General features: G+C 46.9%; 1 protein-coding gene across 1 annotated transcript in view; it reads left to right on the plus strand.

Annotated features, from left to right (window-relative positions):
• ARMC9 (armadillo repeat containing 9) overlaps positions 1 to 22,920 on the plus strand; it is a 111,535-nt gene that overhangs the window by 46,067 nt on the left and 42,548 nt on the right. The window contains exons 15-19 of the mRNA XM_036320412.1: positions 2,693 to 2,832; positions 3,988 to 4,064; positions 5,483 to 5,557; positions 11,491 to 11,581; positions 15,861 to 15,916. Coding sequence (XP_036176305.1) covers positions 2,693 to 2,832; positions 3,988 to 4,064; positions 5,483 to 5,557; positions 11,491 to 11,581; positions 15,861 to 15,916 — 439 coding nt within the window. The remainder of the gene's footprint in view (positions 1 to 2,692; positions 2,833 to 3,987; positions 4,065 to 5,482; positions 5,558 to 11,490; positions 11,582 to 15,860; positions 15,917 to 22,920) is intronic.

Consider the following 22,920-nt stretch of genomic DNA (forward strand, 5'->3'; position numbering starts at 1 on the left):
GCAGCAGGTCACGATGACACCCCAAAGGCAGATGACATTTTTCAGCTAACACCTAGGGCAGGTTTGGTGACTAAGATAGAGTTAGAAAGCTCACTGCGAATCTGATGGAGGAAGATGATTTAAAAGAGCTATTGTAGCCTCCTAGTGAGCATGGTTGTGCCTCAGCCTCACAGAGCCTCAGCCTTCCGGTAGTGACAGCCCGTGTCCCACGATGAACAGTCACAGCAGGTGGGCGAGGCGGCTCCAGGCCTGTCCACGTGTCCCAGAAACACCCTGGAGTCTCAGCCCTGACCCTGCTGTGACTTGGAACTGCTTCCCATTAGAAATTTAAAGTCAGACACCCCTTCTTTAGCCAGGGGTATATTTTAAGTGTACAGTTCAGTGATTTTTGGTATATTACAGAGTTGTACAGCCATCACCACAGTCTGATTTTAGGACATTCCCATCACCACAGAAGGAGCTTCTTGCCTGTTCACAGTCACTCCTCAGTCCGACCCCGAGCCCAGGTGCTCACGACTCTACTTCCCGTAGACCTCCCTGTGCTGGATGTTTGATTAACTGGAATCAGACAAGGTGGCTCCTCTGTGACTGGCTTCTTCCGCTTAGCACAGTGTTTTGGAGGTTCATCCATGTTGTACAGCATGTGTCAGTGCTTTGTTCCTTTGTATTGCTGAATGGCATTCCATTATGTGGAGAGACCGCATTCCTCAGTGGATATTCGGGTTCTTTCCACTTTTTGGCTATTATGCATGATGCCCCTGTGAACTTTCCATACAGGTCTTTTTATGTGTTTTTTTTTTATTATTATTATTGCTTTCAGAGAGGAAGGGAGAGGGAGAGAGAGATAGAAACATCAATGGTGAGAGAGGATCATTGATCAGCTGCCTCCTGCACACCCTCTACTGGGGATTGAACCCACAACCTGGGCATGTGCCCTTGACTGGAATCAAACTCAGGACCCTTCAGTCCACAGGCCGACACTCTATCCACTGAGCAAACCGGCTAGGGCGCATACAGGTCTTTGTGTGGCCATGCTTTCATTCCTCCTGGTTAGGTATCTAGGAGTGGAATTGCTGGGTCCTATGCTGATTCTTCCAGCATCCACAGTCCCTCATGACCAGCTTGCCTTCTCTTTGACTTTATTAAAAATTCTAGTACCTTGAGTCCTCAACCTTTCCTGATGGTCAGCGCTCTTCTGAACACACTTCCTTCCCATCAGTGTGGGTGACCTGCCAGGCTGCCAAGTGACATTCTACGTGTACATACGCTTGGTGGGAAAGAGTGGCAGGTGGTCAGCTCTTGCTATTTGCCAGGTTCCTGTCAATGAAAATTTCTTATCCTAACTCTATGAATGGAAAAGAACTGTGAATAATCTCCAGAGTTATTACTTCCTCAAATCACATAAACACTTCATTTCTGTTTGTTTAAAAAGATAATAGCTGGCTGGAAAATTTTTAGAAATTCAATAGCTTAGTTAAATAACAGCTAAGATAAGGTGAAGAAATACTTCCGCCTGGTAATGCAAACATTTACTGCCAATTTTTCCTTTTCCTCCAAACAGTCATTTAAGCTTTCTGTTTTGGAAACATGCTAATGTTTCCAGGGTCTCGACAATGTAGGTAGAAAGTAGTTAGGCTCACCAAGAGGGTGCGTCCTCACTGTGTGCTACTAAAGGTCACTGGTGGGTGCGAAGACCAGCACGAGCAGGTGCCGTCTGCAGGCAGACTCACCATGACCTGTCTGTCCCTCAGGAGGTGCACAGCGCTGCTTTGATTTTCAGAGAATTCAGACGACTGCTGGTGGTGGTATCAGGCTCAGTGTTGTCAGTTCTAAGGCCTGTGTGCTGACAGGCACCATTGCACATTCCGACGAGGCACTGCATTTTCTAAGCTGTGACACCTGGACTTTGGGGGGAATACAGTTCTGTGTAAATTGTATTATCCAGGTCATTAAGTCAACCTTACTCTGTAGAGCTCTGAATCAAAATGGTATTGAGCTGATTTTTTGCTTCTTTTATGTTTTCTTTATTTTTTTCACAGAGCAAAATGCCTAAGCTAAATGATAATAGACTAGAGTTTAGTAAATATTTGTTTGTCAGTGAACTATTTCTACGGCTCTGCTTCTCGGGTTAAGTAGACCAAAAGCTATCAATAAATATTTTAAATATTGGAAAGGAAACGTTCAAAGTAGGAGGCCTCCTTACTGCCTTATACAGTGGGGCCTTGACTTACGAGTATAATTCGTTCCGTGACGAAGCTCGTAACTCAAATTACTCGAGTGTATGTCAAATCAGTTGTGAACAAGTGAGACACGTGATGCTGGGCTGATGTTGTGGCGTTCACTGTGACGTTCGCTGCGCCAACTAGCGGTGGGGTATCTGAAGCTGGCTCGTAACCCGAATTTTAGCTCGCAACTCAAAGCAAAATATCGGCCAAGAGACGGCTCGTATCTCGAAAAACTTGTTAGTCAGAACACTCGTAAGTCAAGGCCCCACTGTATTTCTTTAAACTCTTAATCTACCCGTGAAAGGTAAAGAATTTGTTGTTTCAGTTGTATGGGTCTGACAGTGAAATATTCCTCCGCATCAGTATCTCGTGCACTTGGTCTTCTCTGACATGCCTTCCTGTTGCTGTGTCCTCCTGTATGAAGTTTCTCGCCAACTTGAATTGACCTGTGGGCTGTTTCCTCCCAGGCGCCCGCTGCAGACAGCCATGATTCAGGATGGCCTCATCTTCTGGCTGATCGACATTCTGAAGGAGCCCGATTGCCTGTCCGACTACACGCTGGAGTACTCGGTGGCTCTGCTCATGAACCTCTGCCTCCGGAGTGCAGGTCTCACAGCCTCCCGGCCCGGGCCCCAGCTCCAGGCTCCAGTGTGCGGGAGGGGAGAGGTCCTGACCCTTGAATCCGATGACCCATGAGCCTGGCATGGCTTCCTCTAGTCTCCCTCGTAGAAAACAGGAGACAGGAGGAGTGTAAAGCATTTCCAACTGGGTATCAAGCTGTGAATCCCTGAAGCCAAAATACCAGTCTGGCCTTGGAAAGAATGTGTATAGATATATATAAATTCCCATAAATATAACCACCCATATGCGATATATGTATGTAGCACCAGCATTAAGAGGGAATTGAATTAGTTCATGTTTTTCTTCATCTTCGTTGCATTACTCAAAGGTAGGAGGTTAAGAATTAGAATCCCTTCTGTCTGAAGGCAGAGAAGTATGTTCCCAAGATTGTACAGGATTAAATTGATGGCCGAGCCTGTTGCCTGCCCTTAATCACAAGTCATTCACGTACTTGATCAATAAAGGTAATGATGTTAGCTTTTCCACAGGCTCTGCCCCACGTAAGCGATGTGTTCCCTGTGGTGAAAGACGCTTCCTTAGAAGAGGGGCCAAGGCCAGCCTGTGGCTGAGCTCAGCCTGCGTAGCCCAGTGTTGGCAGGTTACGTGGAGGGGGCTCGGGGCTTGTTAGCAGCGCCTTCCCCCTTGGATGCTTTGTCATCGGAAGCCCAGTGCTGCTGACCGAGTCAATGACCACTTCAACCTTCTGTTTCCGAACGAGCCTGTGCCCGAGTCACAGCTTCAAACCGTTCCTAGTTCATGGTCAGCTTTTCTTGCTGCCACTGGCCTCCCGGCAGGGAGTGTTTGATGACCTGTTTGATTTTGATGGTGATGGTCTGTGTGAGGCAGAATTTCACTGTGGTGAAGAGCTCGTGCTCTGCCTGAAGGACACTAACCCCATTTGCTGAGCACAGGAGTGTAGCCTATTCCTGTACTTCACTCCACGCCACCCTTTGAGGTGGATAGCAATGATCTACGGGTCCCAGAGGAGGGAACTGGGCCCAGATCGGTGAAGTGACTCACCCAAGGTCACACAGCTCATAAGCAGAGGAGCCAAGATTTGTATTCAAGTCTGACTGGCCTTGTGCTTCTGAGTTTAGACACGTCATGTTTGTTTTGTTTTGTTTTGTTTTGTTTTCTTAAGGGAAGAACATGTGCGCCTCAGTGGCGGGCCTCGTACTGAAAGTTCTTTCGGATCTGCTGGGCCATGAAAACCACGAGGTACTCAGCCACAAGGGCTCGGGCGGGCTGGCCGGGGACAGTTACCACACTCTCCCTTCTGCAATATTTGCATAAGCTACTTCAGAGCTTTCATAATTTCTGAATTCTAGACTCAGGAGCAGGAAGTCTCCCCAGCACGCCTCCCTCATGGGCACACCACCAGCACCGGCCTGTGCCAGCTGCCCCTAAGGGTTACTTTTCTCCTTGTCTTCCATGGCGCTTCATTCCCCCCACGTTGACATTCCTCTGTTGTGATTAACATGTGTCTGCGGACATGTAGGTAGTCTGAAAATGCATTAATATTATGTGTATTTATTTTATATAAATAGTGTTGCACTCTAGATCTCATTACTTTCCTTACATTTTCCCTGCATTTTCGGGACCTTCTGTGTTGCTCTGTGCACATCTCTGTGATGAACAGCTCTCACTACTGCAGTATGGGCTTCCATTTGCAGCCCTCCCACTTTCCCTGCCTGCTCCCCAGGGCTGCCCGCTCCCCAGGGCTGCCCGCTCCCCAGGGCTGCCCACTCCCCAGGGCTGCCCGCTCCCCAGGGCTGCCCACTCCCCAGGGCTGCCTGCTCCCCAGGGCTGTCCACTTTGGTTGCCTCCATCTCGCTGCCACCTGTGAAGTGCACCTCTGTGAATAAGACGGGAGAAACAAGTATAAATCTCAACGACACCGGCTCCAGTCAGTGGTGGAGGCACGTGAGGGGCAGAGCAGAGCCTCCACCGGGAGCTCAGGAAGTGCTCCCTCTGACATGTCTGAGCTGGTGTGAGAGGAGGAGTCATAGCTTTGCAGTGGGGAGTGCACCCAGCAAAGTGAACTGTTAGAACCGGGGCCCAGGCACAAGGCATGTCTCAGCATGGTGCGGGCGTCCCCTACAGTGTGGACTCTGCAGTGTGCACTTCACAGCGGCAGGGAGGGAGGGGATAGAGGCCAAACCCGAAGGGTCCTGCGTGCGCACTAAGGAGGTAAGACGGCCCAGGTGGACTGTAGCTGGTGTCCGAGGTAGGGAGAGCGGGGATTTGGGCAGTGATGTGACAGTTGGACTAAAAGGTGCGAATCAAAGGTAGAGACTCATTTGGAGGTTGGTGTAGCCTATGTCATGGACATGTTGTCTGAACAAGGACAGTAGCATGCGGATGGGAAAGGAGTTCCTATCAAAGACAGAGTGGGGACTCCACAAAGGAGAGTGAAAAGAGAGAGGAGTCGGTGATGACTCCTGAGTTGCCACCCTGGATGACCGATGGTGGGTTCTGGACTCTTTGTTACAGCTGTCACTGGGACATGCAGGTGGGGAACATCTGTCATTTGGAGACACTCCGTCCTCATCAGCCAGTGTCTCAGTGTGCTGTTTGGTAATTGCGTTGTCTAGTATATGAGAACTTACAAGTGACTGCTTTTTCTCCCCTTAAAGATACAGCCATACGTGAATGGAGCACTGTACAGCATCCTCTCTATCCCGTCCATCCGTGAGGAAGCGAGAGCGATGGTAAGGAACACTCTGAGACACATGTCCGCTTCGGTCAGTGCCCCGTCACTGTGAGAGCAAGGGCTTCCTGGACCAGCCCCTGGAGGGTTCTTGGGCAGTTTATGAACTCCCAGAATTGTACACTAGACACATACAGGGTGTCCCTCAGAATGTACACACGCTTTAACAGCCAGTAGTTCAATTTTTAAAATGAAATGTATTTGAATAAACACAGCCTTTATCATTATTCAAAGTGTGTGTATACATTTTTCTGGGACACCCTATCTTTGCAGTTTTTTGATGAGAGTCTGTAGCTTTTATCAGACTCTCAAGGGATCCCTTCAATGATTAAGAACCACAGTGTTAGAAAGTTTCCAGCAGGTTTATTTTTGGAAAGTTGTCGACATTCTTTTTTAAATTTAAATGACTCATGTAAATTTGGGATTGGGGGATGCTTATGGATTTTGTAGTAGCAGAAGCTTAATAGGAAAATGGTGAGATGGAGAAACCATCACTCAGATTCACCTGCAGGACTCCCGGAGGAATTGTGGCAGCCTGAGAATTGGTACAATCAAAACTCCCTGAATCTGCAGACATTCTAGAGCAGTGGTTCTCAACCTTCCTAATGCCGCGACCTATAATACAGTTCCTCATGTTGTGGTGACCCCAATTTCATTGTTACAAATTGAACAAAATTAAAGCATAGTGATTAATCACAAAAACAATATGTAATTATATATGTGTTTTCCAATGGTCTTAGGTGACCCCTGTGAAAGGGTCATTCGACCCCCAAAGGGGTCGCGACCCATAGGTTGAGAACCGCTGTTCTAGAGCACCCCAGTGGGACAGAAAGGCTGGTGAAGATGACATACAGCCCAGAGGCTTGTTTGCTAAACAGTGAATTCCGTATTTAATGTGTCTACGTTAGTGCTTGTATTTGAAGTTTAAAACAAGCCATACGTGGTTAGTGTTGTGTCTGGCGATGACAGATGTATCTAGATGTATCTGATCCCCCAAACCCTGGAGTTTTGTCCTTGGGATGAGATAGAGAGGATGTGAAACCCCGTTAACAATGTACATATTAAATGCTGTGGTAGCCCAGCCGGCGTGGTTCAGTGGTTGAGCATTGACTTGTGAACCGAGAGGTCGTGGTTCGATTCCCGGTCAGGGCACATGCCCGGGTTGCAGGCTCATCCCCAGTGTGGAGCGTGCAGAAGGCAGCCAGTCAGTGATTCTCTGTCATCATTGATGTTTCTATCTCTCTCTCCCTCTCCCTTCCTCTCTGAAATCAATAAAAAAATATATATTTTAAATGTGATGAAAGGATTAAATGTATTTCCAGAGGCTAAATTTAGTTTGAGACCAACAAGACATGGCCTTCCACTTGGTTTTGTTTACTTAGAAGAATTGTTCAGTCTTCTAGTGGCCATCTAAATTACATCATCAGTTACACTAGAGATAAAAACTCATTTAACCATTCTGTGTGGTCACAAGTCAACAATGGGAGTTAATTGCCTACTGCCTTTAAATTAAAAATCTGTTGTCTCAATACAGAACAGGGGAGAATAAACGTGATTAAATTCTGCATTATGGTCATTCAGGTGGAAGAGAGGAATTGCCAGCCAACTAGGGCACAAGGAACAAAACATGGGCTGCAGAGAAAGAAAGAATGGAGGTGACATGGAATTAAAGGGGTGAAAGGCAGCATGGAGGAAAGACCTGCAGGGCAACGGGTGGAAAGGCCGGAGGGGATGGCAGTGAAGGGACAGGGACCAAGTGGGGAGGAGAGACACGAAGTTGTAAGACATTAGAGAGGATGGCCCCCAGAGGTCATCCTGGCCAGGGGTAGTAGGGGAGAAAGAGAGGGAAAGAGCTGTGAGCTCAGAGACTGTGACCATGTCCAGTGGTCTCACCTGGAGTCCCAGCAGGAGAGGAGAGAGCCATAACGGGGCAGAAGAAAGGTTGCGTAAACAAGGCGTCTAGGAAATCTCCAATGTTTGGAAATGAAAGTGTTGCTACTTGTAAGAGTTATCTATTGCTGCATAACAAGTTACCCCAAAGCTTAGTGGCTTAAAAGCTTTTTTACCCCTCTCCGTTTCTGTGGGACAAAGTTCAGGAGCAGGTGAGTGGGATGGTTCTAGCTGTGATGGTCTCGCATTGTTTTAGCCAGGACTTCAGCCCGGCAGCCAAGGCTGTAGTTCTAGTTGAATCTGTTCAGATTTTCCTTTGTGGTTTCAGACATGCGTTTCTAGACAGCCTCTGAATGACTGTACTGTGGGCTTGAAGAAGAAAACCTGGACCACTTAGGAAAGGTGTAAGCAGCACAGCCTCCCTTGGGCATTTTAACGGGCGTTGAAGTCAAGTCTAGAGGAACCCGGCAGCCTGAGCGGGGAAGCTTCTGGACACAGCACTGAAGTGGTTGCCTATTTAACTGTTCGTAAGAGAGGCCTCTCAGGGAGATTGTGGCCAAACTCTCAAAACCCTGAGATTTCCCACAGTTCACTCTTATCCCTGAGGAAGTCTTTCAATTGATAAAGGAATTACATTCTTTTTGCATATGACTAGAATATAGATAATCAGGCAATGAGGGGGAAACATCATAATCTCACCACCTTCCTCAGCTCGTGATGTGCTGGGGAAAGGGAGTCAGAGCCGCCTCTCAGCCTGCTGGTGTTCACAGGCGTGCACAGCCCTTTCGGAAGGCAGTTGGTCGTCTCCATGAGAAACCACTAAAACCTCCACCTCTGACTCATTTATTCTCCTTTGCTCATCGATGCAGAAAAGGAGCTTTACCAGAGATGCTCATTTCAACATGTTTTGTTTGTTTGTTTGTTTGTTTTTAATTTATTGCCCGGCCGCCGTGGCTCAGTGGTTGAGCATCATACTATGAACCAGGAGGTCACAGTTCGATTCCTGGTCAGGACACATGCCTGGGTTTCGGGCTTGATCTCCAGTGGGGGCGTGCAGGAGGCAGACAATCAATGATTCTCTCTCATGGATGTTTCTATCTCTCTCTCCCCTCTCCCTTCTCTTCTGAAATCAATTTTAAAAATGTATCTTTATTATTGAAGGTATTATAGGTGTCCCCTTTCTCCCCCTGTCGACTCCCTCTACACCCCCTCCCCCAGGCCTTCACTGCACTATCAACATGTTTGTAATATAACTGGAAGCAGCATGAGTGCCTGGTAACGGAGGAGTTGCTAATGAAATTATGTCCCTTTGCCCCAACTATTCATGGCCATTGAAGATGATAATTCGGAAAAGCAGTGTGAGGCAGTATGGAAAATGTAACTGTGTAATGAGAGATAAGAGCAGACTATGACAGTATAACAACTCTGGTTTTGCAACTGTGTAAAACATTTGTGTACTTGTGGGAAATGATCAAGACTACATAAAAGTTCTATCAGTACCAAATGCTATTACGTGGTTTTAAATAATAGGGAGAGAAAGATAAATGAGTGCCCTGAAGCCTGTGTGAGCTTTGAGAGACTGTCGCGGTCTGGGCCGGAGAGCAGAGCAGAGCAGTGGGGCACCACTAGCCCACCGCACCGATGCCTGTGTCCAGGCGGGGGCAGCTGGGCTGGAGTCCCCAGGGAGGTGAACCCGCCAAACGTCCTGCCTGGGCTGGTGCAGACCAGGTGCCCGGTCAGGAGCTGGGTTAGCAGCTACGCGGCCAGGAGGATGCCCACATGCTCCAGAGGCTGCTCCGGTGACAGCTGGACCACGGCAGCTTGTACCATGACCCCACGCCCACGGCTCACGCCCATGAAGCCAAAAAAACTGCCTCTACTGTCCCCAAAGGACTGGATGCCGCTGCTTCCCACCTGTCACATCGCCCGCTTCCCAGTGAGTCTCACGCGGGTACATTGATTGGCAGAATCTGGGTCATGTGCCTGGAGAATTTTTTATTAAGAAATCTTCCCTCAAATGATCCTGCTAATTACAGAGAAGGAAGTGGTGATTTTCATTTTCTTTTTCTTTTTTTAACCCCTAAGTAACAACTGAGCTAGAGCTACATGCAAGAGAGCAAGTGGGAAAAAATATATTTTTCAATATATGAGCAGATGATCGTTTGCAAAAGTAACGTCTGAGAAGGAAAAGTTAGAGGAGAGCCTGAGTGAACATCTCACTCCACTGATTAAAGACATTGACCTTGACGGTGCATGGTGACCCGGTCTTTGGCCTTTTGGGGCTTATACTGCTTTTGCTTCACACACTCTTCCTCCTCTGCCCTCACCTTGGGTGGAGGTGAGAATGTGGAGACCAGTTTAGGAGACGGAGAGGCATAAACTCAGCGTTCCTGACAGTGAAGGGCCTGTCGCTTTGGTCAGACAAGCCCAGGCATCTGACGGTCCCGCAGGAGCCCTCAGCACCGCTGACCACGCCTTCTTGGAAATGCTCATCTCAACTTAAGCACTTTCCAGAGCTCTTTCCTCCCGACCCCCCTTCAGGTTCTCCTGTGCGCTTGTCTGCCTCTGCCCGCCTGTTCTCTAAGGTTCCATCTTCACCCTCTTCTCACTCTGCTGTCACTGGGAGCCTCCTGTATCCCTTGGCTTTAGCTGCCAGCTCTCTCTCCTGAGCCACCAGCCCCACAACAAGCAGTCTCAACCCTTGATTGAGCATCTGCTGTGTGCCGGCCATTGGACTAGACACTGTATTTTGAGGCTTAATTCACAATGAGATTCACAGGCCCTGCATGTACAGTTAATACATTTGACAGATGTATACACCTACAAAACCAACACCCGATGATATACTTTATCTTTAAAGCTCTCATGTTTGCTCAAGTTGCTATCCTCACTTTGTAGTTGAGAGAGGTTACGTAACGTGACCGAGGTCACACAGTTAACTTGCGGGGAGCTAGGATGACAATCCAGATTTAACCTCTCTAGAAGGAGATGATGCTCTGCTTTATTTTTTATTTTATTTATTGATTTAGAGAGAGGATGGGGGAAAGAGAGAGAAACATCGATTTGTTGTCCCACTTATTTATGCATTCATTGGTTGCTTCTTGTATGTGCCCTGGCCGGGTTCAACCCCACAGCCTTGGCACATCAGGACAATGCTCTAACCACTTAGATACCTAGCCAGGACTAATGCTCTGCTTTACATGATGGGAATTACCGTGTTTAAAGCTACTCTTGGCACTTCTTTAATTCAGTTCTAGAGCTATGGATTCCAACCTGGCCTGCATGAGAAGGGAACTTGTTAGCTCATATAACTGGACAGTCCAGGCATAAGTTTCAGGCACAGCAAGCTGTTCCAGGGTCCACATGTTCCTAGATCCATTTCTTTGCCTGCACCTCTGGACTCTGCTTCCTCTTTTGAGTTCATTATTAGATACTCATTTCCCTCGTGGTGGTGAGAAAGCTTTGTCAGGTCCAGCCACACATACTCATTCACATCATGCAAGGAAAGAGAAGGAGGAAATAGACACTTAGCTCTACATTTCCCTGAAATTCTGTTAGTATTGAAAGCTATGATGTCAGTATTTTGTAATAAAGTAGTACATAATGTAGTGACTTTATAATTCTTTTGATACAAACAGAATAACTGCTTTAAAAAAGGTCCTATTTGTTCATTTATTTCCCTGAGCATAGATTTTACTTTTCAAAGACCAAATTTGGCCCTAAAATCTAGAAGGCAGTGTGTAAATTTAAGGAAAGACCACCCCCCCCAAAACAACAACAACAACAACAACATATTGCCAAACTAAAGGAAATATTTATGCAGTAAAGTTGTATGACCATTGTTTTTTGTTTTTTGACTAAGTGTGTTGTAATTGGGTCAGATAATCAACCAAAAAGGAAATAATTTCACTGTGCATTATAAAAAGAACAAAAAAAATTTTTAGTGCTGAGCTGAGGACTTTTCTTTGTGCATAGAGAAGAAAGTGTTTGGGGAGGATTAGCTGAAACTACGACATGTTAACGGTTATCTCTCCAATGCCTTAGGGAATGGAAGACATCCTTCGCTGCTTCATGAAAGAAGGCAACGCTGAAATGATCCGCCAGATCGAATTCATCATCAAGCAGCTTAATTCAGGTCCGTTTGATGCAAGAATCTATAAGCTATCTTTTTAATCTTTCACATGTGCCAGAAAGATATGAGAGGGCTTGTCATATCTTGGACTACCTGGTTGAAACAAAAGTTCACCCAGGTAGTCAAGGCCACATTTTCCCAAATCAACAATCACTTACCACACTTCAGGCTGATAGTCAACAAAACCCTTCTCTACCTATAAGTTCCCTTTATGTGGGTCTCTCCTAATCCTCCCCCCACCTCCAAAGAGTGGCTTCCCCAAGTCCTCGGGTAAATAATGAAGACAGATGCCGGTCTTCCCAGCGCCACGGTCGAAAACGTGATCCTCCTTTCACATGCACTCATCCACTCCAGGAAAAGTTATGTTGCCATTGAGAGCATGGGAGGATGTGATCTCCTTTCTATCCAGCTTCCTCCATTACCATGACAACCCACATCCCATAATGAGCAGAAAAGCTGGTGAGGGATGCCCTGGATGGGACTGGGGTGGTGGGGGGAAACAGTGCTTTTTGTGGATTGCCGACACCCTCATCCTGACTTGTACATGTGCCAGGGGCACCTGCACTGCCAGCACCTAGGGGCCAAACACGTCACTTATGTCTCTCTACCTATCCTTTCTTGACTCCAAACGTCCCCATCATTGAGAATCCAAGTGCACAAATCTGTTCAGCACACGAACAAGGTGAAACACGGAATCTCTCCATCTCTGCTCTGATCCCAAGTCAGCAGCTTGGCCGAAGCCAGGCAGAGGGATGCCAGATGCCCTTTCCTGGAAGAAGCCTGCAGGTGGTTCCTCCAGCTCCCGGTGCACAGCCTGGCTGCACAGGGCAGCCCCCACCCTACTTAAACCAGAACCTCTGGGGGCCCAGCTGCAAATCGTGTTTAAAGCTTCCAGGTGATTCCAAACGCAGCCAAAGTGGCGAATCCCTGTCTCGGAAACGGGGGAGGCATAGGAGGGCCTCACGGGGCTCCTGACAGACAGGAGGCAGCGAGGCAGCAGCCAGGAGTCTGAGAGCTCGGCTCCCCCAGGCCGGGGCCCGTTTCCACCTGAACACCTTCCTCTGGTTTCACGGAGCAAGTACAGTTCATCCCAAATCCAGGCGGACAGGAATAGGACTTTATTTTCTGCAACGACTTCGATTCTGACTTTGGGCCTCCATTCTGCTGGGTGGACAGGTTAAAAAAAATTAAGTGAAAGAAAACCTTACCCTCAGTCCCGGCTGAGGCTGCTCCCTAACCTTCTGTGGGTAGCAGCCCCAGCTGGGGAAGGTGGCGAATGGCCGGGGAAAGCTGTTCCCTGTCTTCTCCAGGGTCACCGCCCCCCTGAGGCTCCCTCCCGGGCCAGGCTCCTCTGCAGCTGCAGGGTCCTGCTGTCGGGACTCCCCTTCAGGGCCGACTGCGTTGCAGTTTTACCGACACTCACCACCTCCATTTCTTGGTCAGCCTTCCCACCTCCCTGGCAGCCAAGAAGCAGGATGGGCCCCTCCCTCTCCATCTCTGGCTAGAAAACATCTCTTTTCCTTCCATAAAACTGGCACTCGAACCAGTTTGCTGAAGAATGTGAGCTGGGAGGGGTCGGTATACGGGATGTGCTTTGGCAAGAAGTTATCTGGGCAGAGCTGGGCTGTGTAACCTTGTGTGTTCAGGAAAAGCTTGGGAAATACCTGCTTAACTCAGTAAGTTCCAGTTTAAATAGAGACGATCTGAAGTATTTCCCTTTTATCTCAAGCACCTGAGTTATTCTGTACCCAAAGGACAATGGCAGGGCCCAGAGATGATTCCACAGGAGTCTGCTACTCTGACACAATATTAGATTAGAAAGTCGGTGAGCGTTTGGATGGAGGCCAGACTGACAAGTGCAAATGCCCTAACACAGTGGTCGGCAAAAATTTCTTTTGAGAGCCAAATTTTTTAAACTTAAACTATATAGGTAGGTACATTGTTATTAACTTAATTAGGGTACTCCTAAGGCTTAGGAAGAGCCACACTCAAGGGGCCAAAGAGCCGCATGTGGCTCGCGAGCCGCAGCTTGCCAACCACGGGCCTAACAAGTGAACCACCAGCTGCGTGATGGACCTGGAGGAGGGGGAGCTGGAGGGCGTCTGTCCAGCGGCTTCCTCCTCAGGGGCGAACTGACAGCAGAGGGGAGGCGGCAGCAGCTCGCTGGTGTAAGATCCGCACAGTGGCATGGCCTCATTTCAGTTGAGTGAAAGTAAGAACCTGTGATTGGGTTTTCAGACTTTCAAGTCCCTCTCAGTCCTCCAGCGCTATTTTCCCAATAGAGTTTGAAGATTTTCAAGTACAGAGATTCCAGTATATGTTGGAACCTAACCCACAGGTGGAGAAGGACTACTCTGGTGAGGCCTAAGGGGTAACCCAGCCCTCAGCTAGGGGAGCAGATACTGGCCGGTCCCTGAAGAGAGGACACGAAGGCCTGACCGGTCACGGCTCTCAGGGAAGGAAGGGTACTGGCAGCTGCGGAGCCATGCCCTGGTAGTTACTGGGGAGCCACAGCCGGGAACAGTGTGGGGCAGGGCTCCCGTTCCCTCCCTCCAGAGAGGAAAGCCGAGGTCTCTAAGCACTTCAGTTCCCAGGACTGGGTGGCTCTGAGATAGGATGAGTCTGAACCAGTCGGCTCAGGGATGGGAATATGGCTGGAGCAGCCTGACGCCTCATGAATTGTCTAAGCTTCTTTTTTTAAAGGCATTTCCATGTTTGAAAAGAAAGGGTTGTCACCTCCATTTGAAAGCCACTTGCTTGCAGGCCCTTTGGGGAAGGTGGAGTTCGGTCATGCTGCCCAGGGGCCGGTGGGGAATAGTCAGGTAATTACGCTTCAGAGTGACAGCAGCCTCCTGTCTGCAGAGTGGCTTTCTGACTAAACAGATTCCATGACGACAGCTCGGCCCGAGAGGCGCGGAGGCATGCAGGCCCCACAGGTGTGTCCTGCTGGCCGCGGGCCAGCTAAGTCAGTGGGCCTTCCCTTTAGAATGAGGGCTGTCCCGAGGTTTCTACATATTCCCTCCTAGGAAATGGCTTGGGGCTTGATTAGTTAGGGTGAATCTGCCACCAGCCTCTTCAAGAGTAATAGCCTTGGTTCCTTCTTTCCTCCTCCTTCCTGTTTGACTTCCTGTCCTCTTTCAGGCATTCTTTACTTTCATGTCATCTGTTCAAGAAATGAGTGATAATGAGGAAGGTGCAGAGGGGCACAGAGATGAGTAAGTCGGGGCGCTGTTCCCAGGGACTCACTATCCAGCACAGTGGGTGAGGAGGATCCCAGGCAAGTCAGCAGCCATCGTTAGTAAACATGGATTGTCCAAAAGTGGTGATCATGACCAGGTTGTAGATAAATGCCGAGTGTGTTCAGGGGAGACACTGGCGACTGCTCAGTGAGGGATCGAGGAAGGCTTCATGGAGGGAAGGTAACTAAGTTCTATGCAATGCCTGCTGTGGACCTGGCCCTGGGCCGGGTGGTTTAGTTCTGGCGTGTGTAAGACCCTCCCGACAATCCTAGGAAGTAGGTGGTCTCATACCCATTTTACAGACAAAGAAACAGAGGCTTATTCTTTCTGTGACTCCATTGCCCTACTAATGTATTCCTCCTTTGTAAAGTCTTTCAAGATCTAGCAGTGAACCCCAAGAGCCTTCAGGAACCCGACCTGCCATGACCACGCCCCCTGGATTAGCCTGTGGCCTCATGAAATGTCTAAGATTCTCTCCCTTTTTTTAAGGCTTTTCCATATTTGAAAAGAAAGGTTTGTCACTGATGAACATCGCAGCACCTCCATTTTGAAAGCCACTTGCTTGCAGGCCCTTTGCGGAAGGTGGAAACATCATGGGGTTTAAAAATTAGAATCAGTTTGAATCTCAACTCTGTGACTTACTGGGAATGTGGCCATAAACAAGTCCCTTATCGTCTCTGTGTCTCCAGTTGCTATAAAATGGGGATAAGAGGCGACAAAATCTTCATTAGAATTGAGTGAAATAACATGTGTGGCAGGATCCAGCACAAGGCCTAGCAATAATACTGGCTTACTCTCCCCTGAATGCCCCTGAAATTGTGTGTTGGCTTTTACTTTTTCTCATGCAACTACTAGTGTGTTCTGGTAAAAATGGAGAGATATATTTAAAATCAAACTATGGCTGAAATGGTACCAGGAGCATGATTGCTTTGATGTAACTTACTCTCACTAGGGTGTTTACAGGTCTCTGCAGAGCCCCAGGATTTTGTTGACCAAGGCTCCCAACTGTGTTCACAGTCACTCATGGATTTTTTTCTTTATAGAAGAGTTCCCGGATGGTGTTCTCGAATCTGATGATGATGAAGATGAAGATGATGAGGTAAGTTGGAGGCTCTTCACACCCGTAGGAAACTTGTGTCAGACTATTCTGAGTCCCTTCCTTGCCTTGAAAAGTTAGTCCGGAAAAGGTGGTTTTTCTCCCTGCTGCCTTTCTCACGGTTCTGTAGGTTGGCTGGAGTTCAGCTGGAGGGTTTTCTGCTGGTCTTGGTCGGGGTGGAATGTGGCTGCTGCTTTCTGTGTCCAAGCTGCCACGCACCCTCCAGGGCCCCTCTCCACGGGGCCTCTGATCACCCCGGGGTCTAGCCTGGACTTCCTTATCAGTCGGCCGCTGGGCTCCAAGAGGGAAGAAGTGGCAGCTTCTGATCCTCTTCTGGGCTCAGCAGTCTCAGAGCATCCCTTCTGCGGCCTCTGCTCAGGGTGCATCCCAGCCCAGGGTGTGGGCCGGCAGTTAGACTCCACCAGCAGGAGGTTGGGGGGAACCAGCAGGAGGTTCAGGGGGAACTGGTGGGGCCATGTCTGAAGTCTGTCTGCCGCATGGCGGGTGTGCGTCCTGCCACCGGCACGGGGATGCCACACCTGGTGGCACTGGGGATTTCTGGGAGGTCGAAAGATAATTCTTCAACAGGAGTTTTTTGCTTTGAAGGGGCCTCCACCTGCCTTCCATGGTGGGAACATTGGGCATGAGGCTCACGGTGAGAATCCGTAGTGTGCAAGTACAGGGTGTGGTTCAGAGCTGGCAGTACTAACCAGTTTACTGGGTTCTTTTGCATTCTTTTGATCTGGGTTTTCTCAGATGTGAAAAACCTGCTTACCTGTTGTTTTAGAGCGCGAAGGTTCAGAAGTAGTGTGGGTGCGTCTCGTGAAGTGGTACAGAGAACGGTGGCTCATCAGCTGGAGAGGCGATTTCAGATGGCATGCCTTCTCACTGTTTTCCCTTCAGACCTAGAAAAAACGTACCCGGTGTCCTCCCTAGTTCTCTGTAGCACTAAACGGTCTGTGTTCTTTCTGTTTTGTGGGGAGTGAAGGCTGGGAGGTGCCTTTTTATTTGGAGTTGCGTCTTTCAGTTTAAAAGGTTTGTAAAAGCCAGGTTTCTGTCCATTGATGTCATCCGATGGGGAGATAGTTCATTTAAGAGCCCTCAGCAGGGAGGACAGCTGTGCTGAGTGAGACCTGCAAGTGTAGGTCCCTCCTCAGGCCATTTTCTTCACAGGCTGCAGGTGGCACCAGTGAGTGTTCTGGCTCGCTCGGCTTGGGGGGCAAGCACAGTTCTGGACCTCAGCCCACATCCAGGCCAGCACCTCCTCCAGGCCCTTCCTCTGCAAAGGTGGGCCGAGGGGCAGGGGGCCAGCTGCAGGCACCAGAGAGATAATGGCAGTAAAATCTGGTTTAGAACAGGGATCAGCACACTTTCTGTAAAGAGGAAGATAGTGAATATTTTAGGCTTTGCAGGCCACAGGGTCTCTGTTGCAACCACTCAAAGTAGCGATCAACAATACAGAACTGGATGGCTGTGACTGTGTTCCCATAAAACTTTATTTGTAGGTAGTAAAATTTGAATTTTGTATGACTTATATGTCACTAAATTTTTTTTCAAATATTTAAAAATGTAAAAATCCATCTTAGCCTACTAACCGTCCAAAAACAGGCCACCTTTGCCAAGCCAGCTCCCTGACCCAGGCTTCTCGGCCCTGTGATAAGACGTGATAAGACACCACCTCTGTGCCTGGCCCTTCAGTGCTGTGTTAAATTCTATTTTGAGTTAATATCTTATTTAATTTCAATAACTTGTTGCCATCGTGTCCCAAAGTTCCTCTCAAGATCTGTTTTTCCCTTCCTGTGTTACCCCTTTGGGGTTTTTTTCTGTTTTGTTGCTATTAACCCCTTTATTTTTGTATTGCAAGGGAAAATTCATTTGGTTCAACTGTTCTAGTTGACAGAAATTCAACTTTTGGAAATTTCTCTGTGAAAGCAATTATAGTCTACTATAAATGAAGGAATATAGAGATCTTTTCATTTTCTGGGCTTTTTGGAACTTTGCAGTTTTTAAAAAATATTTTTATTGATATCAGAGAGGAAGGGAGAGAGAGAGAGATAGAAACATCAATGATGAGAGAATCATTGATCAGCTGCCTCCTGCACGCCCCCACTGGGGATCGAGCCTGCAACCCGGGCATGTGCCCTTGACTGGAATCAAACCCAGGACCCTTCAGTCCACAGGCCGGCACTCTATCCACTGAGCCAAACCGGCTAGGGCCCTAGAAGTTTAGGAAAGGATTTGGCGTTTGGGGCCAACTCTACTCTGTGATGAATCAGGTCAGCAGATCCTGGACTCTCCCTCCCTGACCATTCGCTGCAGAGTGTTAGTGAGGTGACCTGCTCTGCTCCGCTTCCACCGAGGGCAGGTGTTACTTTTAAAATTGCCTTTAAAATTTAGAAAGTGAGAGATGCTTAGACTAAAGGAAGTTTTCCAAAAATCACTTGAGCAAGTAGCACTGTTGTTGGAATGTGGCTGTCACTCCCAAGGTGACAACTTTGCAGGAGACAGCGAAGTGACTTTCAGAGCCTTAGAGTCAAACGTCATCTTGCTCAGAAATGTAAAGTATCCTTTAATGTAATATTTAGACCCAAAACACAGAAAGATAGTGGAGCCATTGTTTTCAGTTGGTTGCTTTGTGCCTCCCAAGATACAGTGGCTGTGGGACGGGCCGGCGCCGGGGAAGTCGTGCTCCCTTCACCTCGCATTGAGCTGAAACCCCTGCACTTACAGCTTCAGCAGGGGTCCTGCTCCACCGGACACACTCAACAGACCCCGGATGCAAAATCTAAGATTTTCTGTCTAATTTATGAAAATGGAACAACTTGTTCTGATGGTTAACACTTACTTGGTAGTTGTGACTGATATACATACATTTATGTGTCAGAATTTTAAAAAATTTAAAGGTGGATCTAGAAATGTTTTTTTATGCCTTGTAGACTGTCCAAGATATAATGTCAGATGGAAAAAGGAAATTGCAAAGTAATGTGCACAGTGTGATTCTATTTCAGAAAAAAATAAACATATAAAACACACATCCTTCTGAATTATATATGTGCTTATATGTCCATGTAGCAGAAAATTGTGGAAGTTCCGCCCTCTTTGTTGACCCCAGACACCACCGGGGGCGTAGGGAGGACGTATGGGTGAGAGGTGAAGAGAGGCCTGATCAGCGGAAGTGGGAAGTGAGAAGGGCTTCCCACTGGACCAGAGGTCATTTGCGGAGCAGACCGATGGGGCAAAGGCCAAACTGAGTGGTTGAGGAGCACGAGGAAGTGAGAGAATGGAGCTGATAAGGACATACAGCTCTTTCCACAGACCTGGCTGTGAGCAAGCGGAGAGGTAGACGGCAGCTAAACAGGGCATTTTTGTTTTGTTTTCATTGAGGGAGCCCTGAGCATGTTTCAGTGCGGGTGGGAAGGATCCAGTAGAGAGGGAGAGGCTGAACATTCAGGGCAGGAGAAGGGAGAGACGATGGCGTCAGGGCAGATGTTTTCAGTATTTCCTAAGTTGCTTCTTATACTCTCTTGGCCCACAAACTCCAGACCCATTCTTCTGAGAAGTGAAACAATCATTAGATGAGCTTGGACAGGATATACAAGATCATGGACAGATGACAAGTACAACTTAAGGGGTCAAGCACATCTCATCTAGTGCTTTGAAGAAACGTATTATTTAATACAATTTGTTAGTCTTTAGGCATTGGGAAACTATCAAGCTCACAGTCACAGATACAAGTGTTTTTTAATTATTTTCTCTTGGCATTTCAAATTTTATTATTGATAATAGATACCATCCGTTGTTCTCCTTGAAGTGACAGGCTCCCCCATTAATTTCTGAAGAAATGTCTGCCAAATACCCAAGTCTGAGGAACCAGTTTGTCATTCTTTCCAGTAAAAATGGTACTCCTTGAAAAAAGCGCCTCATTCAGCTGGCAGCTCAGGTAACCTCACAAACGCTTTTCCTCTGGAGAACCATCATGTGCAGCCCCTGCTACACAGAGGGCCCCGAGAGCCGGGATTCATTAAATACGTTAATTCCAGCTGTTTCATCAAGGACATTGTTAAACGAAACTGTCCGTCATCTCCCTATCATCTATCTGTCATCTTTACCTGTCACTTGTCTACCTACCTGGTGGCAGTGGACAATACAGTGACTATACGGGGTTTGCCTAATCAATACTCACACACCAGTGGTTTTACCTTCATTGCTTTTGCACCATCGGTGCAGATGTCAGGGCAGCTGTTCCAGGATAAACCGTGAAAGTCAATAAAAGTGTTCAATACGTTAAGTATTTCAGCCAACACCACTTGTGTTTTGTTGCCAAGCATTTCCATAAAAGATCTTTGATGAGGAGTTACTGTTGACACTGGATGAATGCAAGGCAAATAGCAAGTCCAGGCATAATTCTGCAAATGAGATATTAATTCAACAGTTATGTTTGCAGCTTAATCTTTATTCAACAAGCTACTGTTTTATTGGAAAGGAGCATGCTGTAATTCTTTTCCAGCTTCCCATCCAGCAGGCATCAGCAACATCAGCTGTACAAGGCCATGGTGTATGTTTCTCCAACCAAGACAGTACAATAACTTACCCTTCCAGGTTCTTCAGTGGCTTTGTTTTTTAAATATTTTTTGTGAGGGGACAAAACTTTTAGTTGTGTAGAAAAAAATAATAATGGAGAGAGTTCCTGTATACCCATCATGCAGCTTCAGTAGCTTTTAAATCTAGTTTGAAAACATTTTCAGTTTTTTACTTTTATAGAAAACATCTATAATTTGTATAATTATAATAAATATAAACATTTATGTTTAAAATATCCAAATTCTTTTTCTTTAAACTCTTACTAATTGGTCTCAAAATCATACCTCATCATCACTGGCATGTGAAACTATTCTAATGTTTTCTGTTAATAAGACACAATGAGGTAAATTATTGACATTTATAAAACAGGGAAAGATAGTGTCCATCATATTTCTGTCTTTTATCTGCAGTTTCGCCCTTGGGACAGCTTCCTCCCCTCCTAAGTCACAGAACTTTCTGATGAGTCAGTTTCACTTTCTCAGCATCTTTCTATCAGTGATGCAGCTTTAGGTTAAGAAAGCAACTCCTGCCCTAACTGGTTTGGCTCAGTGGATAGAGTGTCAGCCTGCGCACTGAAAGGTCCCAGGTTCAATTCTGGTCAAGGGCATGTACCTTGGTTGCAGGCACATCCCCAGTGGGAGGTGTGCAGGAGGCAGCTGAACGATGTTTCTCTCTCATCGGTGTTTTTAACTCTCTATCCCTCTCCCTTCCTCTCTGTAAAAAAATCAATAGAATATATTTTAAAAAAGGAAAAAAGAAAGCAAGTCCTCTGCTCTCCCTTTTATAAGCCAGTGATCCGGTCTTAAAACCATAGGAAAAAGGTATTATGAACAAATTTTCTTGTCTTTTATCTTTTATTTTAGAATGAATGAGTCTTAATTTTTTATAATCCTCACCCGAGGATATGTTTTTTATTGATTCTAGAGAGAAAGGAAAGGAAAGGAGAAAGAGAGAGAGAGAGAGAGAGAGAGACACACACATCAATGTGAGAGAGAAACATCAATCAGGGCATCAAACCTGCAACCTGGGTATGTGCCTTGACTGGGAATCAAACCCGTGATCCTTCAGTGCATAGTTCCAACCAACTGAGCCACATCAGCCAGGGCCACATGAGTCTTAAATTTCTAAATAGTAACAGTTTTAGAGATATTTTAAAAACTCAGAAAAGTTTGTTTTGATTATAAAAATACTGTTGTAAAATATAACAATAAGTATACTTCTAGCCTATTTCTGCATAAGAAAAAGGAAAACTTCAAGATTTCAAAATAATGATTTGTTGGGTGATAATGAAGCATAGCAGTTATAGTAGATATAACTAAAGATGGCCAGGAAAAGCACAGTAGAATTATTGAGAACAAACTTAGCTATGAAAATCAGAAAACAGGGATACTGAAGCATACATTACATTAGCTGTAGGGGTCATAGCACCACTGGTCACATAGCCTCCAGAAAACCTCAGTAGATAAGAGAGTGAAAAAGACAGATCTTATTACATTAAAATAACAATATTATTTTATGTATATATTATAATAAATATATACATCTGTATATATTATAATAAATACATACATCTATTGTATATGATATCTATATACACTGAGTGGCCAGATTATTATGACAGGCCAGAGTATTATGACCACCCCATCAATACTTCGTTGGGCCACCTTTTGTCTTCAATACCGTGGCGATTCTTCTTGGCATTGACTCCACGAGATGTTGAAAGGTGATGCGAGGAATCTGACACCAGGCCTAATGACTAGCACTGTCCAGTTCTGTGAGATTTGATGGTTGTGGAACCAGCTGCCTGATGGCTCTTTTAACTTCGTCCCACAAATGCTTAATTGGATTGAGATTTGGTGATTGTGGGGGCACTTAAGCAAGGTAAAGTCTCCCTCATGTTCTTGAAACCACTTCTGCACAATACGAGCACCGTGGCATGGCATATTGTCTTGTTGGAAGAAGCCATCTCCATTGGGATACGCCATCAACGTGATAGGATGAACTTGATCAGCAATGATACTTAGGTATGTTGTGCTATCCAGACGTTTATAATGGTCTGGCCCTCTAGCAACTTCAGCGCGAAATTATAGCTAATTTGCCTACAAACGTCAGGTGGTCATAATAATCTGGCCACTCAGTGTATATAAAAGCTTAAGCGACCATTATGACCAGTTGACCAAACAACTGGTCGACCGGTCACTATGATGTGCACTGACCACCAGGGGGCAGACGCTCAATGCAGGAGCTGCCTCCTGGTGGTCAGTGCACTCCCACAGCCAACCTCCTACAGTCTGCCAACCTCCTGCGGTCCCTCCCCACCCCGGACTGGGCTAGGCGGCCCCAATTGGCCCCGATCACCAGCCAAGCCGAGGGACCCCACCCATGCATGAATTCATGCACATGCACCGGGCCTCTAGTATAATAAT

The sequence above is a fragment of the Myotis myotis genome, unplaced genomic scaffold (assembly GCF_014108235.1).
Source record: "Myotis myotis isolate mMyoMyo1 unplaced genomic scaffold, mMyoMyo1.p scaffold_m19_p_8, whole genome shotgun sequence".
NCBI lineage: Eukaryota > Metazoa > Chordata > Mammalia > Chiroptera > Vespertilionidae > Myotis > Myotis myotis.